The sequence below is a fragment of the Chiloscyllium punctatum genome, chromosome 40, assembly GCF_047496795.1.
Source record: "Chiloscyllium punctatum isolate Juve2018m chromosome 40, sChiPun1.3, whole genome shotgun sequence".
Lineage (NCBI taxonomy): Eukaryota > Metazoa > Chordata > Chondrichthyes > Orectolobiformes > Hemiscylliidae > Chiloscyllium > Chiloscyllium punctatum.
The window spans coordinates 678,302-705,199 of record NC_092778.1 but is presented as its reverse complement, the minus strand read 5'-3'; the positions used below and the strand labels follow the sequence as shown (position 1 = coordinate 705,199).

At 40.6% G+C, this 26,898-nt stretch overlaps 1 protein-coding gene across 10 annotated transcripts in view; it reads left to right on the top strand.

The window, feature by feature from the left end:
• The window catches only part of LOC140464265 (trinucleotide repeat-containing gene 6A protein-like), a 180,215-nt gene that overhangs the window by 102,642 nt on the left and 50,675 nt on the right, over positions 1-26,898 (top strand). For 9 of the 10 annotated variants that reach the window (XM_072559118.1, XM_072559117.1, XM_072559109.1 and 6 more), the window contains one exon: positions 18,297-21,020. In XM_072559118.1, the coding sequence (XP_072415219.1) occupies positions 18,297-21,020 (2,724 nt within the window). Of the gene's footprint in view, positions 1-5,386; positions 5,505-18,296; positions 21,021-26,898 lie in introns of those variants that run through there. The other variant, XM_072559116.1, reaches the window with a different exon arrangement.

Sequence of the window (26,898 nt, the reverse complement as noted above, 5' to 3'; positions counted from 1 at the left end):
TCAGCTCTGCAGTTTATCTATGTCCCTCTGTAACCTGCAACATCCTTCGGCACTATCCACAACTGCTCCAACCATAGTGTCAACCACAAATTTTACTAACCATCTTTCTGTGCCCTCATTCTAGGTCATTTATAAAAATGACAAACAACAGAGCCCCTAGAACAGTTCCTTGCGGTACACCACTAGTAACTGAATTCCAGGATGAACGTTTCCCATCAACCACTTCCATCTGTCGTCTTTCAGCTAGCCAATTTCTGATCCAAACCGCAAAAGCACCCTCAAAGATGGTCAAGGAAATTGTCTGGTGGCAGATAAATAATCCCCACCGCACCATCCCTTGGTGATAAATCAGTTCTCCTTGATTAGATTAGATTAGATTAGAGTAGAGTAGATTACTTAGTGTGGAAACAGGCCCTTCAGCCAACAAGTCCACACCGCCCTGCCGAAGCGTAACCCACCCATACCCCTACATCTACATTTACCCCTTACCTAACACTATGGGCAATTTAGCATGGCCAATTCACCTGGCCTGCACATCTTTGGACTGTGGGAGGAAACCGGAGGAAACCCACGCAGACACGGGGAGAACGTGCAAACTCCACACAGTCAGTCGCCTGAGGCGGGAATTGAACCCGGGTCTCAGGCGCTGTGAGGCAGCAGTGCTAACCACTGTGCCACCGTGCCGCCCGTGTTGAGAATAAATCTGAGGAAGCACTAAGGGTGACAAGGGCATAGAATGTACTTTGGGTTTAGTACTTAAGTGTTCTTCAGTGTCTCCGCGGGGCCTACTAGTCGGACAAGGCATCAAATACACAGCAGTCAGACTGTGGGAAGTGGTTAGTGAATCAACAAGAGGGAAACATTCTCAAACTACTGACAGATGTATCTGTCCATAACCGTATCTGTAGGAGCGGTAATCGCACAGTTGTGGTGTGTGATCCAAACCGCTAAATCCCATTCCTCTGTATTTTGTGCAATAGCTGGGATTTAGATGTTTCAGTAAGAACAGAGAAGATGGTAAAAGAGGGGGAGATATGGCATTATTAGTCAAGGACAGTATTACGGTTACAGAAAATGTTTGAGGAGTTGTCTACTGACATCATATGAGCTGAGGTTCGAAACAGGAAAACTCCCTGCTGGGAGTTTTCTATAGACCTCCAAATAGTTCCAGGGATGTAAAGGACAGGAGAGCAAAGATAATTCTGGATAGGAGTGAGTGTAACAGGGTAGTTGTTATGGAGACCTTAACTTTCCAAATATTGGAAATACTATAGTTCGAGTACTTTAGATGGGTCAGTTTTTGTCCAATGTGTGTGGGATGGTTTCCTGACACATTATGTGGACACGTCAACAAGAGGTGAGGCCATATTAGACTTGGTACTGAGTAATGAACCCGACCAGTTGGGAGGTAGGTGAGCACTTTGGTGATCGTGACCACAATTCAGCTTTGGAGGAGCTTAGGTACATACCGCAGGGCAAGAGTTATAGCTGGGGGAAAGGAAATTATACAATTTAGGCAAGATTTTAAATGCATAGGATGGGTAAGGAAACTGCAGTGGAGCTTATTCAAGGAATAGATACTGTGTGTCCTTGATAACTATGTATCAGTCAGGCAAGGGGGAAATGGTTGAGCATGGGTTTACTAAAAAAAGTTGAATCTCTTGTCAAGAGGAAGAAAAAGGCTTATTTAATGATGAGGAGTGAAGGCTCAGTTAGGGCGCTTGAGAGTTACAAGTTACCCAGGAAGGACTGAAAGAGAGCTAAGAAGAGCCAGGAGCAGACGTGAGAAGTCCGTTGGCAGATAGGATCAAGGAAAACCCTAAGCCTTCTGTAAGTATATCAGGCATAAAAGAATGACTGGAGTAAGATAGGGCCAATCAAGGAGAGTAGTGGGAGGTTATGCGTGGAGCCCGAGGAGATAGAAGTGCTAAATGAATATTTTTCATCAGGAAAGAGACTATATTGTTGCGAATACTGCAACACAGGCTACTAGTCTAGATGGGATTGAGGTTCTCAAGAAGGATGTGTTAGCAATTCTAGAAAGTAAGAAAATAGATAACTCCTCTGGGCTGGATGCGATATATCCAAAATTCTCTGAGAAGCCACGGAGGAGATTTAGAGCCTTTGGTTTTGATCTTCGTCGTCATTGTCTGCAGGAATAGTGCCAGAAGACTGGAAGATTGCAAATGTTGTCCCCTTGTTCAACAAGGAGATAGACAACCCTGGTAATTTATAGACCAGTAAGCAAAGTGTTGAGTGTTGGAAAAGGTTATAAGTGAGGAGATTTATAATCATCTATACAGAAATAAGTTGATATGGATAGTCAACACGGTTTTGTGAAGGGTAGGTCGTGCCTTGAGTTCTTTGAGATGGTGACCAAATAGGTGGATGAGTGTAAAGCAGTTGATGTGGTGTATATGGATTTCAGTAAGGTGTTTGATAAGGTTACCCACTATCTTGTTATGACTGTTATGGAGAGATTTGTCAACTTTGTCTTACGACTTTCTTCAGTATATTTCTCGCCCATTACATGGTTTCATAAGTGTTTGTTTCATGCCTTGCCACTTATACCATATAATATTTTTCCCATCTATCTCAGTGGGATGGTTATGATTGCTATGCTTTTCTTTTTGCATACTTAGATAAGCTGTCTCATTTAGTTTACTTTAATAACCAACATTCTCTTTCCATTGTCATTTTTATATTTTAAAATCCTATCCTCCAGGTTAGGTACTTTTTTCTGTAAATATTATAAACATCAGTCTTTAATTCTACCTTTCACTTATTGGCTATTGATGGGCAACTTTTTGTTCTTTAACAGAATTTGTAATCTTTGCAAATTATGAATGAATTATTTAATATTTCATTTCTATCTACTATTGCATTTTATCCTAATTTCCAATATACTTTGGCCATTTTTCTCTTGTGTACCAATGCTTTAGCCTTGAGCTAAGACTTCATCAGCTTAATTGTATTCTTCCCCAGAAGCTCCTTTACAACAAGGTTCTTCAGTAATTTTGTCGTCTTGCACAAAATTAGACCTAAACTAATCTGTTCCTTCGTTGGTTCGTTGACATACTGAGCTATAAATCTATCTGAATGCATTCCTGAACTTGATTTCCCCCTCAGCTATTGCTTGAAATTTGGTTTGTCCAGCCTATATGAAGAATTAAGTTCCTTGTAACTATTATATTTTTATCAATGCATTTACTTTTTTGATTTATATTCTGCCTGGCACAAAAAATTTTGTTGGGTCAACATAAATATTCCCAACATTTTTCGAACTCCTTGTTTCTTAACTCCACCCAAACTGATTCCACATTTTGATTCTGAGTTAAGATCTTTTTCTCTGTCTTTATTCTGTTCCTTATTATCAAGGCAACTCTCCATTTTCTGGAATATTTAATACCCAGTCTTTGCTGTACAACTGCCCATGCATAATGTCTGTTTGAACAAACCTATTACTTTCTAACTGTCATTGTTTACCCATTTTATTATAATGCTTCACAAATTTGAGCTTAATATTTTCTCATTTTGCTTATATCAACCCAATCACTGGTGTTTCATGACTTTTATTGAGCTCTACCCCTTTTCGGTTACCTTTTTGTTGTTCCTTCTAAGAGAGCTCCTAAGTCAATTATGTTCACTTAAATCATAGAGTTATAGGGATGTACAACATGGGGAAACAGACCCTTTGGTCCAATTTGTCCATGCTGACCAGATATCCTAAATTAATCTAGTCCCATTTGCCAGCGTTTGGTCCATATTCCTCTCAACCCTTCCTATTCATACACTCATCCAGATGCCTTTTAAATGTTGTAATTGTGCCAGCCTCTCCCACTTCCTCTGGCAGCTCATTCCATACACACACACCACCCTTTGCATGAAAGCGTTGCCCATTAGATCCCTTTTTAAATCATTCCCTTCTCTCCTTCAACCTATGCCCTCTAGTTTTTGATGACTCCACTTTGGGGAAAAGACCATGTCTATTTACTCTGTCCATAACCCTCATGATTTTATAAACCACTATAAGGTCACCCCTCAGCCTCTAACGCTCCAGTCTATTTAGCTCCTCCTTCCTCAAACCCTCCAACCTGGCAACATCCTTGTAAATCTCTCCTGAATCCTTCCAAGTTTCACAACATCCTTCCTATAGCAGGAGACCAGAATTGCAGACAGTATTCCAAAAATGGCCTAACCAATATCCTGTGCAGCCTAACATGACCTCCCAAATCCTATACTCCAATCACTCCCTAATAATGGAGAGCATGCCAAATGCTGCCTTCACTATCCTATCTACCTGCGACTCCACTTTCAAGGAACCTGCACTCCAAGGTCCCTTTTGTTCAGTAACACTCCCCAGGATCTTGCCATTAAGTGTAAAAATCTTGCCCTGATTTGCTTTTTCCAAAATGCAGCACCTCACATTTATCTTAATTAATCTCCATCTGCCACTCCTCGGCTCATTGGCCCGTCTGATCAAGATCCTGTTGTACTCTGAGGTAGTCTTCTTCGCTGTCCACTATACCACTGAAAAGCAACCCTCCACTACAGTCCTCTCTTCTACCTGCCAATTCTGTATCCACACGGCTAGTTCTTCCTGTATTACATGTGATCTAATCTTGGTAATCAGTCTCCCATGTGGAACCTTGTCAAATGCCTCACTGATGTCTATATAGATCACACCCATCGTTCACCAATCATTGTTACTTCAAAAAAAAACTCAATCAAGTTAGTGAGACACTGACCTTGCCTTTCCAAATACATGTAAATCCTGTCCCCTAGGATTCCCTCGAACAACTTGCCAACCACCGATGTCAGGCTCACTGGTCTGTAGTTCCCTGGCTTGTCCTTACCACCTTTGGCTAACGTAGTGCTACGATTTAACAATCTCCCGTCTTTCAGCACCTCAGCTATGACTATTGGTACAGATATCTCATCAAGGGGCCTAGCAATGCCTTCCATAGCCTTCCACAAGTTCAATCACAAAAAAAATCACAATTTACTATTTTATCAAGATGTGCATTTAATGCTGAAAAATACCCTCCTTGTGTTCAGGTCGCTACATGAGCAGATTGAATTTGGAACTACATTCACCTTCCTGAGAACTGTTTGGGATGTTTTTAAATATCTTTGCATTTTGTTAAAATGGTACTCTACCTTTTTATCATTTTGGTGTGAGAAGTCGAGGTCATTTAGTAATGTCTTGCATAGTTACTAAAATGACAAATCACAACCTGGAGAGAGAATTGAGAAGTTTAAAAGTATCAAGATGAGTTTGCAGCATGTGCATAATTTCACTGCAAGTGTTCTTTCATCAGAAGTTTATAAACTGACATGATTGGGTGTTTTAGATTTTGTTCTCCAGTGAGATGGCTGGAGGTTGGTATCCTTGATGAATGGGGACACACTTCCTCTGGTGATGGAGCTGACTATTGCCCAATAAACAGGAACTCTGTACAGTTGTGCACCTATTAACCTTAATCCCACTGGATAAAGCATATGTAAGTATGCTGTGCAATATTAAATACAGTAAGTTCATGAAAATTCAGTTTTAAACAGAGTATTTCACACATTAATAGATGGAACTGGTTGCAATGAAGAAATAATGGTCTGTCTCTTAGGTCTTCCCTTTCAGATCTGACTCCTTCATCTTTCTCCTCAAAAACTTGCCCCTGCGAACCGTTACCCCAACTCCAGCCTCCCTTTCCTTTTTCAAGTCCATAAATGCATTGTTGACTCTGAATGCTTTGCCCAACTTCCCACCCATTTCTGAATCCCCAGGTTTCTAAGAAGGATCTGTGTCATTTTATCCATTTCATTATAATGCTTCACAAATGTGGGCTTTAAATTTTTCTCATTTGTGAGCATGAGGTAATGTTCATTGATAGGGATTAGATAAGTTTCCAAACAAAGAGGTTGTTCATCTGTTGACTTAACTTCAATTGCTAGATTGTGATCTAGATTTTTTGGTTCACCTTTGCCAATGCTAGTGATTGGCATTTATGTACTTAGAAATTTAGCTTGTGGCAATATTTTGATAAGCTCTTTTTTTTTCTGGGCTGGCATCAGACTGTAATGAATTGAATGCTAATAGAGTTGTAATAAATTAAATATCAGTTTTACAAAGTGAATATATTTAGTAAGGCGTTCCATCAGATCTCGTATTACACTTGACTGCAGCCTGATAGGCACACAATACTAACAACTCGAGCAGCTTGTTTCACTTGAGCTCATGACAGACAACAGCTTCATTTGTCCTTGATTTCTCCTTGGTAGCCAGTTTTCACAATGCAATCAACTCAGTGACATGAAAACAATATGTGCAAGGCACTGTGGCTGAAATTTTGTTTTGCTCTTATTATGCAAAGTAATTCAACAAATGTGACTTCTTTGTGGTCTATAAGACAAATTTCCTAATCTAAGATCAGAGTATTAAAATGGCATGCAAAGGTACATTGTCCCTACTTTGCCTGGCTGCCTTATGCAGGGGCTGTTTATTTGCTGTGATTTGTTTCTGGCTGCATTCTCCCCAGCAGCCATTTCTTGATTGTTCATAGCAAAGCTTTTGCGCAGTGCTTCTGTTACTGTGTACTGTGGTGGTTGCTGTGTTTCTGTTGGCTGCATTTCAGTGTTGGCTGCTGTACTCTGATGGCAGGGATTTCAATTCAGTTCTAAGTAAAAAGGGATTTGTGTAATTTTCACAAGAATTATGATAGACTGCACGATATTACATCTGCCTTGTTAATCCATCAGTTTTGCTGTTAAATGAGACGAGTGTTTTAAAATATTGCTGCTTGGCTTGTGCGTAACTTTAGTTTTTCATGTGGTCTGAGAAACTGCTCAGACTAACCTTGGCAAGGAGACAAAATCAGCTCCAGGAGAGTCTTTGACAGCCATGTTGAAGAGCACTTTGAAACTGTACAGTCTAGCTCAGGGAGAAATGAGCTTTAATTCAATGTTGCTGTCTGAAGGGAACAGGAACTAGGAGCAAGGTGTCTCTAGATTGAATGTGTGCTTTAATCTGCTGTGAATGCCCCATGTGTTATCTAAATTTATAGGGATATATTCTGATAATTTCTCCTTTTGTGCATCTGGTGAATTGGCAACACCTACTTAGTGCCCTGCTGAATGCAAAGCTCTGTTATTTTTAATATAATAATGTCATAGTCACACAGCAGGGAACCAACCCTTCCCTTAAAATATGCCCCCTAATTGTTTCTTCAATTTCATTGCAACCTTTGTATGTGTGACTGGATATAATGGTGTTAAAAGGTTGGTTGCTTATCTTATAGGTTAATATTACAGAAAAGTATTTTGCTTGTTAAACTTCATAAAAAAATAAATAAAGGATTTAGAAAAACTGATTTTGTGCTAGCTGTTTAATGATTTGTCTGTACATTCTTCACCAGTTCCATTCATCATCAAGATCAGACCCTTGGAAAAGAATACAGCTTGAAATTGAGGTTCTCCACACCTTCCGACAGTATGGTGCACATGTTTCGTAATTTTTATTAATGACCAGCAGATGGTTTAGATTAGTTTGTACTGGCTGGAGATGGTACCTTTGCCATCTGGGAGACTGAAAAGCAACAGGTTCACAATCAGAAATGCAAAAAACCTGACTATCAGTTGCTTGCATTACATGAAGAAGGGATGATAGTGATGATGATTATAAGTGTGCTTTCATTTGTGAAGTAAAAGTTATCTTTCTACAACTCAGTTGAGTTTCTGTTTTATTGGTAGCTCCTCCATAAATTTGTTTTTTGTATTAAGGAAAAAAGTTTGTCTATTTTTGTTTCCTTACTGAGGGTTTAGTTACATTACGTATCATCAACTTTCTAATGGTTTTGAGAGGGAGCGAGGATGACAAAGGGCCAGTATCCTTGTAGATGTAAGGGTTTGCTAGGGGGTTAAAATTAATTTGGCAGGGCAAGAGTAACCAGGAAAAGATAGGGCCTGGAAGGGACCAAAGTGCAATTTGTACGTGGAGCTGGAAGACCACTAATGTTTTAAATGAGTACCAGTGTAGAGAAGGATGATGCAGTAATAGAAATCGGGGCGGGGAAGGGGGGGGGGGAGAGAGAATCTGTGATGTATTTGAATGAATTTAGTATTGAGAGGGGTTTTAGTGGTTTTAGCAGATTTGCCTAGCTGGGAAGTTGATTTGCAGGCATTTTGTCCCCTGTCTAGGTGACATCTTCAGTGCTTTGGAGCCTCCTGTGAAGCGTTGCTGTACGGTCTTGTTTTGTATTTGGTTCTGTTTCTACTGCTTCCAGTTGCCGGTTCCGGTTTTGTGTTGTACTGGCTGGTATATTGGGTCTAGGTTTATGTGCTTGTTGATGGAATCCATAGATGAGTGCGTGCTTTTAGAAATTCTCTGCCTACCCTCTGTTTGGCTTGTCCTATGATCGTTGTATTGTCCCAGACTAATTTGTGGTCTTAGTCATCTGCATTTGTGGCTGCTGGTCATGGCACTTAATGGCTAGTTGCTGTTGAATGCAGATTGCTAGTTGTCTACCTAGTTGACTTATATAGTGTTGTGTGCAGTCTTTGCATGGAATCTTGTAAATTGTGTTTGTCTTGCACATGATGGGTAAAGGGTCTTTTGTCCTGGTGAGTAGTTGTCTGTGAGCGTGGCTGTTGGTTTATGGGCTGTCGTGAATCCCAGTGGTCGGAAAAGTCTGGCTGTCAGTACTAAAACATGTCTCATGTAAGGTAGTGTGGCTAGTGAGTTAGGTTGTGGCATGTTCTAGTTGCGTTGTTTGTCTGTTAGGTATCTGCGGATGAAGTTGCTAGGGATCTCTGTTCTTGGCGAATACTCTGCAGACGTGCTCTTCTTCCCTTCGCACTGCTGCAGTACTTTGTAACCCTTTTGAACAACATCCTAATGCAGCTTCTGTGTTCGGATGGTTGTTGTTGTAGTTCAGGACCTTGTTGGCGTGACTTTTCTGCACACTTTTATGGTGCATTCACCATTCTGTGTTCTTTCAACCATCACCCCTTGAAATGGGAGTTGATTGTTGGTTTTCTCCTTTGTCATTGAGTTGATTTCACCGAGACATGGGATGAAACGCCTGCAAATTAACTTCACAGCTTGGTGAGCATACCTACAAATATGACAACCGGCATGCGAGCTTCAAATCTTTGTACAAACATTGGTTTTAGCAGAATTGAAAGTAGATAAATCTCCAGAGTCAGATGAACTGTATGCGGTGCTCCTCCCTTGGGAGGAAAGAGAATATTTCAGGAACTCTGACATTACTTTTCAGATCCTCTCCGGCCACAGGAGGGGTGCCAGAGGCCTGCTGTACAGCTAATTTGGTGCCATTATTCAATATGTGTGGAGGCAAATCAGGAAAATATAGGCCTGAGAGTCTAACATTAGTGGTAGGGAAGCTGTTGGAGTAAAAAAAAGTTAGGGACAGAACTAAACTCCACTTGGAAAGACCAGGGTTAATCAAGGATAGTCAGCATGCCTTTGTCGGGGGAAATCATGTGTAACTAATTTGATTGAATTTTTTGAGGTGGTGACTTGGTGAGTAAATGATAGTGCAGTTGATGTAATCTTTGACTTCACTAAGGTTTTTGGCAAGATCCCACATGGCAGACTGGTTATGCGGCTAAGAGCCTGTAGGATTCGGCAATTTGGCTTAATGACAGGAAGCCATGGTGAAGATGGAAAGATGTTTTTGTGACTGGAAGCTTGTGTCCACCGGTGCCATGGTGTTCTGTGCTGCTTGTAGAGTAAATAAATGGTATGATGTAGGACGTATAATCACTAAGTTCATAGATGACATGAAATGGGTGCTGCAGTATATGGCAAAGAAGAAATGACTACAGAATGATGTAGAAGAGTGGCAAATGGAATTTAATCCTTAAGTGTGAGGTGATACATTTTGTTAGGACTAACCAGGCAAGGGCGCACACATTGAATGGTAAGACCCTAGAAAGCTCAGAAGATCAAAGATGCATATACCCATAGATCCTTGAAGAGATCAGGGCAATAACATAGTTAAGACATGAAAGAAATTTGCCTTTGAGTCAAAGCGTTGAATAAAAGAATGAGGAATTTATGGAGTGTATAAGGCACAGATGGAGTACTGTTTTGTTTTGGTCATTACACTATAGGAAGGATGTGATTGCAATAGAGAGGGTGCAGGAAAGATTCTCCAGGATGTTGCCTGGCCTGGAGGGTTTCAGTTATGAAGACAGACTATGTAGGCTGGAGTTGTTTTCCTTGAAGCAGGGAAGGCTCAGGATGACCGTATTGAGGTGTACAATGTTATGAGGGTTATAGATAGGGGGGACCTTTTCCCTTTAGAGAACTCAATAACTAAGGGGCACAGTTATAATTTAGGAAGTAGCAGGTTTAGAATCAGAGGGCTATAGCACAGATAAAGGCTCTTCAGTGATTTGAGTCTACACCAGTCAAAAACAAGCACCTAGCTATTCCAATACCATTTTCCAGCATGTGGCACCATAGCTTTGTATGCCTTGGCATTGAAAGTGCACATCTAAACACGACTTTAAAAAATGAGGGTTTCTGCCTGGACTTCCCTTATTGGCAGAGAGTTCCAGATTCCCATCACACTCTGGATGGAAAAAATCTCCTTTTTGCTGTAAGGAAAACAACTCCAGTCTATCCAAACTTGCGTCATAACTAAAACATTCCAGCCCAGGCAACATTTTGCTAAATGTCCTCTGCTCCCCCTCCAGTGCAATCAAATTCCCCCTACAATGTGGCTGCACACAGTACTCTAGCTGTGGCCTAGCCAGTATTTTATACAATTCCAGCTGAAGCTCTCTGCTGTTTAACACTCAGCCTTGACTAATGAAGGCAAGTATTGCATCTGTTGCTTTAACCATTTTATCTAATTGCCATTACCTTGAAGGACTGGTGCACATCAAAGTCCCTTTGATCTTTGGTGTTTACCAGGGTTCTGCTGTTCTTCATGTATTCCCTTGCCTTGTTTGTCCTGTCCTAGCACATCATCTCATACTTATTCAGATTGAATTCCATCTGTCACTTATGAGCCGACCTGACCAGCTCATCTATATCCTCCTGTAGTGTAAGGCTATCTTCCTCACTCTTTGCCACCCCACCAATTTTCATACCAACTGTGAACTGACTGATCAACTTAGTCTAAAAGAGCACAACTAACAGGAGCCAACGCTGATCCCCACTGGGCCCAGATTTGCACAGTCAAGTACCTCTCAACTATTCTATATCCAATTAGCCAAATGTCCCTTGATCCCATGGGCTCTTGTGTTTGTTATTTATCTCCCATGTGAGACCTCAAAACCTTGCTGAAGTCTGAGTAGACTATGTCAAGTGCGTTGCCCTCATCTACACACATGGTCACCTCCAAAAAATTCAAATAAGTCGGTCATGCATGGCTTCCTTTTAACAAACCCATGTTGACTGTTCTTGATTAAACCCTGCTTCTCCAAACTGCAAATTAATTCTAAATAATGCTGGATAAACTAGTTCTGATTTGAAGGATGGGTGGAAGTTACCACCTAAAAGGGTGGTAGAGGCAGAAACCCTTGACATTTATGAAGTGTTTAAATGATCACTTGAAATGCTATGGTCTTTTATATGAAGTGTTGGAAAATAGGATGAGAATAAATAGATGCCTGATGGCCTGCATGGATGCAATGGTCCAAAGGGCCTTTTCCAGGCGATGAAAATTCTGTTAGCTGCTGAGTGTCTGATTACTAATAAAATCTGGACTATTGATTTTTGAATTCCATAATCTGATTTTAATACGTGGAAGTTTTGTGGACTAAAATGGTTTTAAAGGGAAAAAGAAATGTCAAAATGGCCACAACAATCATTGATCATGCAGATTGGCCAAACTTTGTCATACCACATTGGTTATAACAATGCAGTCTAAATTATAATCATTTTTATCAAAAGACACTGAAAAATAGTCAACTCAGTCAGCTATGAAGCAACTTTCATCTCTTGTTTTGATTTGCATTTGTAAGTATTTCTCACATCAGAGATTAAAGATCTAGCCTACTATTATCAAGCATGGAAAATAAAAACTGTGACATGGGAATATACATCCCAGCTGTAGGGAAATCATGTGCCTGGTGAGGCAACAACCCCCTAACCTGGATTTAAAGATGGAGGGATGAAAGTTCACACTTTTCAACCCTAAGTTTGAAGATAAGGTTCTTTTATGGTTATTGGCTTAACTCACTTTCTTTATCTCCTTTGGCTGGCGAGTACTGCATTTAAAGTGACCAGTCCAACTCTGCTGTTGTAGAGTAGGTAAAAACAATGACTGCAGATGCTGGAAACCAGATTCTGGATTAGTGGTGCTGGAAGAGCACAGCAGTTCAGGCAGCATCCGAGGAGTAGTAAAGTTGACGTTTCGGGCAAAAACCCTTCATGAATACAGGCAGAGATTTGTTGTAGAGTAGGCTGACACAAAAAAGCTCTCAAAATTGACACCCTCTTGTTTGAAGGGAGTGAAGTGACACGGGTTTATTTTAAGTGCATAACCAGCCCATAACAGTGGGTTCTTGCAAACCTTTTACTATTGGGGAAAAGTAAAAGATTTTCTACCTGAAAGTAAGTTTTCATTCTACTGTACTGATAAAAAGGCTCTTCGGAAGAGTAGAGAATTTTCACTAGTTAAAATTTGCTTAGATTATGGGGCTGGTAACAATGGGTATTAATACAAGGATAGATATTTTGTTGGGGAAATGATCTGGCCTGTTGCCAAATATACCCCACAAGAAGATTTTTTTTTTAAAAACCTGGTGATGGTATAGCTATCCAGCTGGAAGCACTAGAAGGGCCAGGAACTGAGTAGTTTTCTACAGGAGGTAGTAGAACTTTCAAAGTTTGGAGTGGTACAGGAAGGGTCACTGAAATTAAGTGAGTGGGAAACAACTGAGATGTCTGGGATCAATAGGGGTTTGGGAAACATTACATAGGACAGAAATTCATGAGGTTTAGATTGCCTCAAATTAAATAGGGCTGAAGTCCAGCCAGCAATGTCAGAGAGGGTCAGACAGTTAAAAGGACCGGAGTTAAGCCAATAACCATAAAAGTAGGTGTGGAAGTGCCAGGAAATGTGGCAAAAAAAACGATAGGACAGAACCAAAGATCTGGTAAACTGATCTGTTGATAAATTTAAAGGTAGACCAGGGGATATCTCAGACAGACCAAGAGGAAGTGAAAGTGAATTCTCACTAGATGGAGGAGTACAGCAAAAGCCCAATAGCCACCAGATGGCAGTAGAGTCCCAGGGGAGCTTAGAGCAGGCCAGAAGAAAATCTTCCAAAGGGAAATGATAAGGGAATGGAACATATTCTACTACAGATATCAGTGGTGGAGACTACCAGTATGTATTAATGAGGTAAAACAGACATCCTGTGGGAGATCAATTACGATGATCAATTTCAAACCTCTGTCCAGTTGGGTTGTTGTAAATTTCAATGAGAGTGAAGCGCAGGATTACCAGCCAGTAATCTCCTAAAAATCAAATTTGGGAAAGTGCCCAAATCCAGTATAAGGATTATGGCAGCAGTTCTCAACTTTGTGCATCTTGCATGTCACTAACCATTTTGTCAAAATCTTCCATATATAATCAAAGCCTAATTTTTGTTTTTCTATACATTTTAAGTACTTTAATAGGTGTGAGTGCACATTTTTAAGGACAATGACATTGCAATAATTTTGCTGAGAAAGTTTCTTGCTAAACTGTCAAAAACAAAATAATGTAATTATTAGCAGGAAGCTTGTGGTTGCATTTCATTCCCAAGCATCTCATTTCTTGGGTGTCTCACCAAGAAGACTTTCATGTTAGATTGATATTGAAACACTGGATTATTGACCTGGGCAGTGAAAGGTTAGAACTTGAACACGCAGCATAGTTTTGGCAGCAACTGTGCTGACCATTCCCAAACAGGAATTTGTAAACAAATGATCCAGACATTTGAATTACTTTTTCAGTAATGTAATTGCTCTGCTGCCACGTACCCTAATAACTTAGCAGTCAAACAACTTTTATTCTGAGTTTAGAGTATTGAATACTTGAAATTGATGCTGCACAAAAACCAAGAAGCTTACATTTGGATTAGTAAATTAGTAATTTTCTTCTGTGGGACCTGGGTTCTAACGCTACCTGGTTACAAAGCTGCAATAAGGTTAGAGTCATTCCTCACCTATTACAATGTCTGTTTAACATCTGTGCTAATCACTTTAGAAAACTTTGCCACAGTTTTGTAATAGTTACTTTCTGCCAAAGTGTAGCTATGCCAAGTCCTTTTTGAATAATGGTGCCAATTGGATATATGAATCCTAATTAAAAGGTCTCGACCAAATTTAGTGGGAAGTGAGAGTCTATACTTGTCTATAATTCGGAGCATTCTGTGAATGCCAGGTTTCAGAAATGGAAGTGCTTGTCACTGTCATAGTCGTACAGCATGGAAACAGATCCTTCAGTCCAACTTGTCCAATGCCAACCAGATATCCTAAATTAATCCAGTCCCATTTGCCAACGCTTAGGTCGTATCCCTCTAAATCCTTTCAATTCATATCTCCACCCAGATGCCTTATAAATGTAATTGTACCATTCTCCACCATTTCTTCTGGCAGTTCATTCCATACACACACTGCCGTCTTGTGAAAAAGTTATCCCTTACGTCCACTTAAATCCCCACCCCTCACCTTAAACCTGATCCCTTTAATTTTGAACTCCCCTACCCATACTCAGGATTTTATAAACCTGTATAAGGGCACCCCTCAACCTCCGATGCTTCAGGGAAGAATAGTCCCAGCCTATTCACCCTCTCCCTATAACTCAACTGTCCGACACTGGCAATATCCTTGCGGACTGTTTTCTGAACCCTTTCAAGTTTCAGAACATCTTTTCTATAGCAGGGAGACCAGACTTGAAAGCAGCATTCCAAAAGTGGCCTAACCAATGTCCTGTACTATAGCGACATGCCTTCCTAAATCCTATACTCAATTCGCTGAATAAAAGCAAGCATACCAAATGCATCCTTCACTACCCTGTATACCTACGGTTCCACCTTCAAGGAACTGAGACCCTGCACTCCAAGATGTCTTTGTTTGGCAACATTCCCCAGGACCTTACCATTAAGTATATAAATCCTGCCCTGATTTGCCCTACCAAAATGTAGTACCTCACCTTTATCTAGATTAAACTCCATCTACCACTAGGCTCATCTGACCAAGGTCCCGTTGTATTCTGAGGTAGCCCTCTTCGCGTCCATTACATCACCAATTTCGGCGTCATCTGCAAACGTACTAACCATATCACCTATATTCACATCCACATCATTTAAATAAATGTCAAAAAGCGGTGAACCTAGCACTGATCTTTGTGGCGCACCACTAGTCACAGGCCTCCAGTCCAACAAGCAACACTGCACCACCATCCTCTGTCTGTTACCTTCAAGCCAGTTTTGTATCTAAATGGCTAGTTTTCTTGAATTCCATATGATCTAACCTTGCTAACCAGTCTACCAAGGGGTAATATTGTCAAAATCCTTACTGAAGTCCATATCGACAATATGAACTACTCTGCCTTCATCAATCCTCTGTCATTTCAAAAAACTCAAGTCAAGTTAGTGAGACACCATTTTCCACACACAAAGCCTTGTTGACTATCCCTAATCGGGCCATACATTTCCAAATGCATGTAAATCCTGTGCCTTAGAATTCCCTCCAATGATTTGCCCACCAGTGACATCATGCTCACCGGTCGATAGTTCTCTGGCTTTTCTTTACCATCTTACTTAAATAATTGCACCATGTTAGCTGACCTCCAATCTGCCAACACCTCATCTGCGATTATCAATGATAGAAATATCTCAGCAAGGGACCCAGTAATCATTTCATTGGCTTCCCATTAAGTTCTAATCAGATCTTGGAGATTTATCCACCACTATGCATTTTAAAATATCTAACACCACCACCTCTATAATATGGACATTTCTCAAGGTATCGCTCTTTATTTCCCCAAGTTCTCTAGCTTCCATATTTTTCTCCACAGTAAACACTAATGCAAAATACTTGTTTAGCTTCTTGCCCATCTCCTGCAGTTCCAAACATAGGCCGCCTTGCTGGTCTTCAAGGGACCTTGCTCTCTCCTGAGTTACTCTTTTGTCATTAGTATTTTGCAGAATCCCTTTGGATTTTCCTTAACTCTGTTTGCCAAAGTGAGCTCATGTCTCCTTTTTGTCCTCCTGATTTCCCTCTTAAGTATACTCTTCCTGCCCTTTTACCTTTCTAGGGATTCACTTAGTCCCTGATGTCAATACCTGACACACGCTTCCTCCTTTTTCTTGACCAGACCCTCAATTTCCCTAGTCACCAGCACTTCCTATACCTACCAATCTTGCCTTTCACACTATCGGTGTCATACCATCTCTCGTTATCTCATTACTGAAGGCTTCCCTCTTGGCCTGTGAGTATCCGCCCCTAATCAACTTTTCAATGTTCTTGCCTAACATTGTCAAAATTATCCTTACTTCAATTTAGAACTTTAACTTTTTGATCAATTCTATCCTTTTCCATAACTATTTCAAACTAATAGAATTATGATCACTATCCCCAAAGTGCTCCCCCACTGAGACCTCAGTGACTTACCCTGCCTTATTTCCAAGAGTAGGTCAAGTTTTGTGCCTTCTCTAATATGTGCATCCACATGGTGAATTTTTAAAAATTGTACACATTTGACAAATTCTTCTCCATCCACACTCTTAATGCTATCTATGTTTGTCTTGTCCACTTTATATTCATCAACCACACTTGGCTACTGATGCAAATAATTTTATGGGAAGAGCGGCTACTAATATTTACCGGCAGATTAACATTTGCAAGCAATTAAAATTGCCCTCAACAATTTGCCAACTACATGTTTTGCACAGCAGCCTGAAAAGAATGAAGAATTAACTCTGTTCCAGGCTCTGCAGGTAGTGCAGTTCATTCTGGTATAACATATTTCATTAACACAAATTGGCTATAATACGATTGATGAATTGTGAAAGCTGTTTGGATAATGCAAACTTTCTACTGAACAGACATAGCAATTTTATACAGCAGTTTTCTCTGGCGTGGGGTTGCAGAGGAATGCAGTTGTCACATTATAGTAGAACGATCTGTATCATAGTCTACAGCTGTTTTTGTAAGGCTATAAAATACCTGCAGATAAAGGGGATAATTGACTCATATTTATTCACGATTGCCAAGTTTAAAAACTCAATTCCCTTTCCTATTTCTCATCTCGGTTTCACTGACCATTATTCTGTCTGAAGGCCACTTTGTGTTTATCACTTTGTATAGTAAATAGTCATTGGTCTTAAATTTTCCTAGTCCCGCAGTCAACCATTGTTCCGACAGAGTCTTGTCATTCCTTGGAAGTAGGACTCCAGATTTATCTTGCTTCCCCTATTAAATGTCCAGTGTAATTTTCCCATTCAAGGTTATGTAGCTCACATTTTTTGTAACCTTTGCTCATAATTAGCTTGGATACCAGTAACCAATCTGGATCTTCTCTGGATTAATGCATAACCTGTGTATTTACTCCCTTGTATATTGCTATCAAAACTGAATGGTAATTGAAGTGCTGTGTTACTAGGGCATTTGTATAATTTTACTATGATCTCTTCTGTGATCTAGCAACTAGCAATATGATGTAGCATTTTGTTTTGCTTTTTGAAAGCAAGTGTTTGTGGTATACTGCTCTGTTGCTTTACTACTAATATGAGGATCAGAGAAACCAGGAGCATGGTTTATGAACATAATTTTTCAGAATCACAGTGACAGAGGTTCTGTGCTCTTGAAATTGGATTGTTTTTCTTTTGGGTGATTCATTTAGCCATGATTGACAAACTGTTGGATTGAGGAGTTCACTTAAAAAGTACTTTAACATTAATTTATTTTGGCAGAGCAGGATGAATCTTTATCCTCTGAATTGTATGTATTATAAGTTCTCTTACTTTCAAGTACAGTTTAAGAATTTATAAAAGCATGTTTCGTGCAAGAGGTCCATTGTCTCAATCTGAGAATTCCAAAGCTACTAACTTGGTAGCATATAAATATCTGTATGTTCTGGTGGATGTGCTGAGAGGTTTGCTGATTGTCAAGCAAAGGAATTGAAATTGCTTTCGGCATGTTTCCGCTAAATTAAGTATCAACGTGACTTCATTAAGAATGTGTTTGCAAGATTGGTCCAGTGATAGCTTGATTCTATGCTGTTGCTAAATGATAAAATATAAACTTGAGATTCCTGTTTCTCTTACAGATTTAAACCACAGTGGTTTGGGATCGCATTATGAAAACTCTCACTGGGGACCTGTCTCTACCAATGGTGACTCTTCTACAAATTGGGATAAAGTTATTGTAGACGGGTCTGACAAAGAAGCCTGGCCTTCAATCACTGGCAGTGACCCAGAGTTGACTTCAGAATGTATGGACGTTGACTCTGCTTCAAGCTCTGGGTCAGAGAAGAACCTCAATATCATGGCTTCGGGGAGCACGGATGATGATAGCAACAGAACAGGCAATGGAAATGGATCTTCAAGTCAGTTTGTGGTTGGAAATGTTGGCAATAATGTAGGAAATGGAAGTATTAATGGGCCTTGGGGTGGATCTCGAGGCCCTTTGTCAAGCACATGTCAGGGTTCATCAGAAAATGTAGATGGCAAACCAGAAAGTGACCATGGTAAACTGAATGCTTGGGGCAGCATAGGTTCCACATCAACTGCCAACCTAGGTGGCTGGCCTGTTTTAGAAAACGATGGAAATGCTGTGCAAGGACCTATGCCTGGTAGCAATTCTGGCAACAATGTTCAACGTAGCACTGTAGGTCAAATGCTAAATAATCAGAGTGTTAATATGGAATTGTCGATTCATGGTTCTTGGGAAGGAATGCAGGATAATGCAGGTGCAGAAGTTAATGGTACAAGGAACATTTCATTCAGTGGACAACCTCAAAACCTTAACACTGAAATGAATGGACCAAATAACACTACTAACCCTTTGACCTCTAGCTTACCAAACTCTACTAGTTCGATGCAGACAAATGAACTGCCTAAACTTACAGGGCCTGGGGCCTGGGGTGTACCCTTAGGAATGAGCACAGTAAACCCATCTCAGCTTCAGGCCACTTCAATTACAAATGGCACTTCCGTTTCTAAACCAGGCAATGGAGGAATTAGCGAAGGAATGAACAGTGGGTCTAATGGTACGACTTGGGGTACATCTGGCACTAACTACCCTGGAGAAAAATGTCCAGGCTCAAACAGCAATTTGGGACAAACTTGTGGTGACACTGTGAATGCAACTCTAGCACAATCTGCTGTCAATGGATCTGGGAGTACTGCCTACAGAAGTAATGGTGGAAGCAATAGAGGGGGAGTTGCTTGGGAATCTGGTGTGGTCAACACCCATAATATTGCTTGGGGGGCAGGGAACAATACAGGCTCTGGAGGGGCTAGAAGAGTCTGGGGAAACTCAGCACCAAATGCAAACACTGGCACTAATGTCTCAAATGGGGAATGGAGCAAACTGCCTAATAATCAGCATTCCAATAATGGTCTAAATGGAAATTGTAACAGGAAGGGAACAAATGGGTGGAAGAATCTAGATGATGCTCTTTGTGGTCAAAATCAGAATACTGTGTGTCAGCCAAATGAACAGAACAATGTGTGGGTTAGAACTCCATCAACATCTGGTACAGCAGACAGTGAAGGAAGCACAGAGAGCACAGGGAGTCGTCATGATAGAATGAGTGTAGGAAGTGGTGATGGCACTGGCAGACGTGGTGAAAAAAGGAAACCTGACCAACCTGGAATGGTCCAAAGTATTCTGAGTAGAACTGACTTGGATCCACGTGTCCTTTCCAATACAGGTTGGGGGCAGACTCCAATCAAACAAAACACTGCCTGGGATATTGAACCTTCAGCAAAGAGTGAGAGAAAAACTGACAATGGAACAGAAGCTTGGGGAGGTTGTGTTGCTCAAACTTCTAACTCAGGGGGGTGGGGGGATGGGCCTGGCCCTGTCAGTAACGATACCTCATCAGTATCTGGATGGGGCGATCCAAAGCCTGCTACAGTCTCTTGCAACACAGGATGGGGAGACGCCAAAGGCTCAAGAAGCCAAGGGGGTTGGGAGGATAATTCTGCTGCTACAGGGTTGGTTAAGAGTAATCAAACATGGGGAGGAAGTAAAGAAGAGAAGTCAGCTACATGGAATGATGCACAAAAGGTCAAGCAAGGATGGGTTGATGGGCAGAAATCAAACCATGGTTGGGGAATTTCTGGAGCTGATGGATGGGGAGAAAATTCAAGGAATGGCCAGTGGGGGGATTCCCAGAAGAGTAGTTCAGCCACTTGGGACAATGATGGTGATAGATCTGGGTGGAATGAATCTGGAAGATCAAGCACAGGCCGAAGCACTTGGGCAAGTAGCAACAATTCAAACCCCAACAGTACTTCAGGCTGGGGTGATCCGGCCAAGGCTGCTCAGTCCCCGGGGTGGGGCGAACCAGTTAAAGCTGCTCAGCCCCAGGGCTGGGGAGAGCCAGCCAAGGCTGCTCAGCCCCAGGGCTGGGGGGAGTCCACCAAACCGAATAGCTCTGCAGACTGGACTAAGCCGCAGGACAGTAATGGCTCTTGGGGAGCTGCACCTCCTCCTAATAAATCCTCTGGCTCTGGCTGGCTCAATGGCCCAATGCCAGCCCCATCAAAAGAGGAAGAACCTACAGGCTGGGAGGAACCTTCACCAGAGTCTATTCGCCGGAAAATGGAAATCGATGATGGCACCGCTGCCTGGGGAGACCCGAGCAAATATAACTATAAGGGTGTGAATATGTGGAACAAAAACACACACAGCAGTGGCAACAACTCTGAGCAGCCGGCACAGGTCCAGCCCCCGCCAGCACCGCAGCAGCCCCCACCACAACAGTTGCCACAGCAAATGCCACCACCAAGTGCCATGCAAAACAAAGAGAACGGTGGCTCTGGTAAGTTTAACACTGATTCACACCTTCAATGTGAGAAACGGGTGAAATTTGAGTTTGAGATCTCTGCTCTCTGCAGTGTATTTGCAAATCTTAATGAGAAACAACTTTAATCAGTTGCAGTACCTCTACCTGTGTATCTGTGTGTTTATTTATTAATTTCTGGCTACACCTTTGGATTTAGTCGTCAAAAAATGTTCAGCAGTAATGAGTGTATATTTGCCAGCAGAGTGGATTCTGTTTGTGTCTGGTTATTTTATGTGAAAGTTTTGAATTTCATTCAGCCTTTTAAAAACTGCATTAGGATTTTGAAATTTCCATCCTCTACAGGAGCTAATTATTTGAATGTAGATGAACTTTATAAAATGAGTAGGATAGCAATTATCCTTATTGGATGTAAGGACAGAGTTTAATTTTCATTGACTGCTATTTCCCTTTCTTAAAGCTATAATATGTACAAGTATGACCAGATGGTCTATTTCTGAAAATTTGTCACTGGTAAATTAGGTGGATTTATTCATTTCAAGCATGCAGTCCAATGCATCCGATACTAATATGTTCATTTTACTACCATTTTTGTTGAGAGCATATTATCTCAATGTGCCTGCATAGTTCTTGATAGGAACCAGTAACCTATAGAACAGTGGATGATCTGCTGAGACAAAGTTTGAACACTTGTGGGTCAAATTAAAAGGCAGAGCTTCAGAAGTAAAGAGTCTGGATTATGAGTTGAGTCTCGTGCCAATTGGCACAGAGTCAAGCAGATAGACAACTTAATGTGCAGCTGGGAAGAAAAGGTTATGATTCACGGGATACTGATACCTGTACTTGGGTGTTCTTACTAGCTGTTCTGTTAGGGTGGACTTAACTATACTGAGACCAATGTCCTGTGACAGTTCATATAGTTTGGCCCATGGATAGGGCTTATACTAAAGAGATGAAGGATGATTTAGAAATGCAAAGGAAATAATTGAAGCAATCCAGGAGTGCAGCAACTTAGAGACAGGTTGAGTGAAATAGCATCTGTGACTGAGGTCTATTTTCTGCTGTTACTACTTTGTTCTTGTGCTTGGTCATTCATCTTTTACTTTTCTGCACCTGGTCCCTTAATCTAGTCCATTTTGTTAACATATGATTGGATTTATAGTGAATGTCGTTTGTCACTGATGGGTGACCTGCACACTAACATTTAATGTGAAATGGCATGAAATGTTCAGGATATCGTATAGAATTTTTGCACTATTTGTATTTTTAAGTTGGAACTACTCTTGTATCTGAGATGTTACCTGTGTGTTTACAAGCATCTCACCGCTACCTGTCTTCCATTAAGAGTTAAGACTGCAGAAGGGGCATAATGTTAATCTTGCTATATAATCATGCCTATGTAACTTGATTTTGTGTCTCCATTTGTATTTGGGTTTCATGTCTGCTTCTGACTTGTGTATCATTTGTTTTTCCTCCCCATTTTTCCTTTTCTCTCTATTCCCCTTGACACACATTCTCCTGCTGCAATGCTTTTTTTGTCCCCCGTTTCTCTTGTCTCAAGTACTCCATCTTTCCTGGCCCAACCCTTCACACTTCAACTTTGCTCATGTAAAAAAAAAGCACTCTGACCTTGTCCCTCTATTGGTATTGCCTCCAGCTCTGAACTCTCCACTCTATGCCTCTCCAGTTATAGCCTCTTATGCATTTGAATTTAATTGTACTAAATCTGTTGATAGTACTTTTAGCTGCCTAGGCTGTAATCTCTGGAGTTCCTTCGTTAAACCTTTCTATCTCTCAAGCTTTCCATTTATTTCCCCTACTTGAAGACATTTCTGACCAAGTTTTTTGTCATATGTTCTAATACTTTCTTTTGTAGTTGTTAGATTTTATAATGCTTCCATTAAGCGTCTTGAGACATTTTCTGTGTTAAACCATATAATTACCAATTTTCTAATTATGGCGAACCATAGCTTAATAGGCAAAAACATTGCATAATGTAGCTATTGATAATCGGTCAATTTCAGCCCAAGATAAATGGTACTATTTATGATAGGTTTCCAGTTGATGTGGTGTGGTGATTATTAAATGTCCAAAGACTGATTGTGTTTAGGCCTTCAAGTGAGCATGGGATGAGAGAAGCCACTTAGCTCTTCAAGCTGCTCTGACATTCACAAAATCATGACTAATCTGATTTTAGTCTCAACTCCATGTTACTGCAATAATCTTTCACGCCTTGACAATCAAGAATCTGTCAACCTCTGTCTTTAAAAAAAAGTCAATGCTTTTGTATTTGCTGCCTTTTGCGGGAGGGAATTCCGACGACACTCAACCCTCTGGGAGACCTTTTTCACATCTCTGTCTTAAATGGGCGACTTCTTATTAAACTATTATATAGAACATAGAACAGTACAGCACAGAACAGGCCCTTCAGCCCACGATGTTGTGCTGACCATTTTATCTCAGTCTAAAGTTTTTCACAAAAAGAAACCTTTCCACATCTGCCTGGTTAAGTTCCCTCAGGGTCATCTTTGTTTCAATCAAGTCACCTCTGGCTCTTCTAAACTCGAAAATAAAGGCTGGGCCTTTCCTCATAAGACGTCCTTTCATTCCAGATATTAGTGTAGTAAACCGTATCTGATTGGCCTTCAACGCATTAGCATCCTTCTGTAAATATAATGACTACTGTACACAGTACTCCAAATGTGGTCTCAACAATGCCATATATAACTGAAGCATAAACTCCTTACTCTCAAGTCCAATTCCCCTCTAAATGAAACACAACATTCTCTTCGCATTCCTAATTATTTGCTGTGCCTGCACACTAGCCATTTGTGATTTAATATACTTCCAGCTCTCTCTGCCTCTCAGAGCTCTTCAATTTTCACCACTTTGTTAATATACCTTTTTAATTATTTGTCAAAATGGGCAGTTTCATATTGTCCCACATTATGCCCCATTTGCCAGATTTATGCCCACTCTGAATCTATCTATATCCTTTTGTAGGCTCTTTACGTCCTCTTCACTACTTGCTTTCCTATCTACCTTTGTAACATTAGCAAATTTAGTGACCCTACTTCGATCCCTTCATCCAAATTGATTATATAAATTTGAGTTGAGGCCCCAACACCTACCTTGTGGCACACCACTCATGGCATCTTTGCCAGCCTGAAAGATATTCTTCTTTCTTGGTTTCTTGTTAGTCAGTCTTCTATCCATGCCACATGTTATCCCAGTGCCATAAGCTTTTAACTTCCAGAGCAACCTTTTAATGAGGCACCTTATCAAGTGCCTTTTGGAAATCAACTGGTTCTCCTGTATTCACAGCAAAAGTTATTTCTTCAAAGAATTCCAATAAAACATAAACATGATCTCCCCTTGACAAAACCATAATGGCTCTGCCTTGGACTTATCCATGTGCCCAATTATAGCATGTTTAATGATAATGGCTATCATTTTTCCCGTAGATGTTAAGCCAACTGGCCTGTAGCTTCCAGCTTTCTGCATTTCCCTTTTTGGATAAGAGTTATATGAGCTATTTTCAAATCTATATGAACTAGCCCCGAATATAACGAATGTTTATAAAAAAAAATTAAAACCAACATGTCAGTGATCTCACTAGCAATTTTTCTTAAGACCCTTGGGTGAAATCCATGAGCTTGTCAACTTGCAGTTCCAGCAGTTTACTTCAGTATTATTTCTCTGGCAATTTTCCCTCCATTTCAATCTGAACTATTTCTGGGATGTTATTTGTATCCTCCCTGGTGAAGACCGATGCAAAATATCTGTTCAATGTGTTTGCTGTCTCCTTATCCTTCATTACTAATTTTCTGTCGGACTAGTACTGATCTTGTTAACTTTTCTAATTTAAATAGCTGAAGAAACTTTTCCTATCCTTTTTTGAGCATTTTTGGTAAACGTTCTTTTTAATTTTTCACTAATTTTTCCCTCATTAATCTTTTAGTAAATCTTTGCTGTTTTTAACATTTCTGTTCAATCCTATGACCTGCCAACTAAGTTTGTACAAGATGATTTATTTCGAGTTTTTTCAATTAACGATGGAAAGCAAATCCAATCTTTAATTTTTCTTATTTATTGATGTGTATCTGTGCTTTCTGGAATATCCCCTTAATTGTTTGTTGATGCATCTCAATTAACCAATCCTTTAACCTAACTTGCCAGAACACTTGCTAGCTCTGCTTCTGTGCCCTCCCAATTGCCCTTGGTTACATTCAAAATAGTTATCTTGGACCCACCCTTTTTTCCCTTGAGCTACAGGTTGTTCTGGTATAACGTGATTGTTGCATTCCTCTGCAATCTCGCTATAGAAAATCGTGCTGTAGAAGCCGACTAGTATCCATTCAGTAGAAAGTTTGCATTATCCAAACAAAGTCCACAAATCAAGTGACTTATAGCGAATTCACGTTGATGACACATGCGCTACACCAGAATGACCTGCATATGTAAAATTTATTCATAATATAGTTGCTGCTATCCAAAAACACTTTCATGATGTTGTCTGTAACTAATCCTTGTTGATCAAAGCCAGTTCTAATATAGCCTACTGTCTGGTGCCATAACATGATACTCAAAGAAATTGTCCTGAAAACATTCAACAAATTCTTCATCTGGAGGACCATTTCCCAGTCTATGTAAAGTTTAAAATATCACATGATAATTCTTTGGACAAGCTCCCATGATTTCTTCCTTGATACCTGTCCTATCATGTGATTAGTGTTAGGAGACCTGTACATAACTCCCATAAGTGACCTGTTGCCTTTGTTGTTCCTCCTCTCTTAACCAGATTGCTTTTAAATCCAAAAATAAAATCTGCAAAAAACTGCAGATGCTGGAAATCTGAAACAGAGAGGTCTGGAGAAACCTAGCAGGTCAGGCAGCATCCTTTCACCAACAAGGATTAGCTGCTGACATCACAGTGAAAGAACTTCTAGATTAGCTGAGATTAGATTAAATTACTTAGTGTGGAAACAGGCCCTTAGGCCCAACAAGTCCATGCCAAAGCGCAACCCACCCAGACCCCATTCCCCTACATTTACCCCTTCACCTAACACTACGGGCAGTTTAGCATGGCCAGTTCACCTAACCTGCACGTTTTTGGATTGTGGGAGGAAACTGGAGCACCCGGAGGAAACCCACGCAGACACGGGGAGAATGTGCAAACTCCACAGACAGTCGCCTGAGGCGGGAATTGAACCTGGGTCTCTGGCACTGTGAGGTGGCAGTGCTGCACTGTGCTTTTGGATAGCAGCAACCATATTGAGTGAATTTTACATATGCAGTTTGTTCTGGTGAGAGAGGAAGAATTAATGTTCCAAGCCTAATATGACTTTGCTGGAAGAAATTTGTCCCATCCTGTCATTGTTTATCATTTCCAGCATTCATTCCTTGCTCTACTGTATTTTTTCCCCCATTTTGATTTACCCCAGCTTCCCAAATTTGAGTTCTTGACCCATCTTTAGTTTAAAAGATGCTCTACTTTTGGTAATTACGTGGTTTTCAAGAATTCCAGTCCCAATACAATTCAGGTGAATATAATCAAAAGTAAGGTAAAGTCACCATAAGTCTTAATGAGTTTTGAGAAAATTTGTAGCTCAGGTTGAGGTTTTGGGTGTAGGTTTGCTCGCTGAGCTTGGAGGTTCATTTCCAGATGTTTTGTTACTCTACTAGGTAACATCTTCAGTGAGTCTGGCAACGCACTGCTGAAAATTCCTGCTTTCTATTTATATGTTTGGGTTTCTTTGGGTTGGCTTTGCCTGAGGCCCACTGAAGATGTTAGCTAGTAGGGTAACGAAACGTCTGGAAATGAACCTCCAAGCTCAGCAAACAAACCTACATTGAGCACCATAGTCTTATTAGTTTATTCCCAGCTCGGCGAACA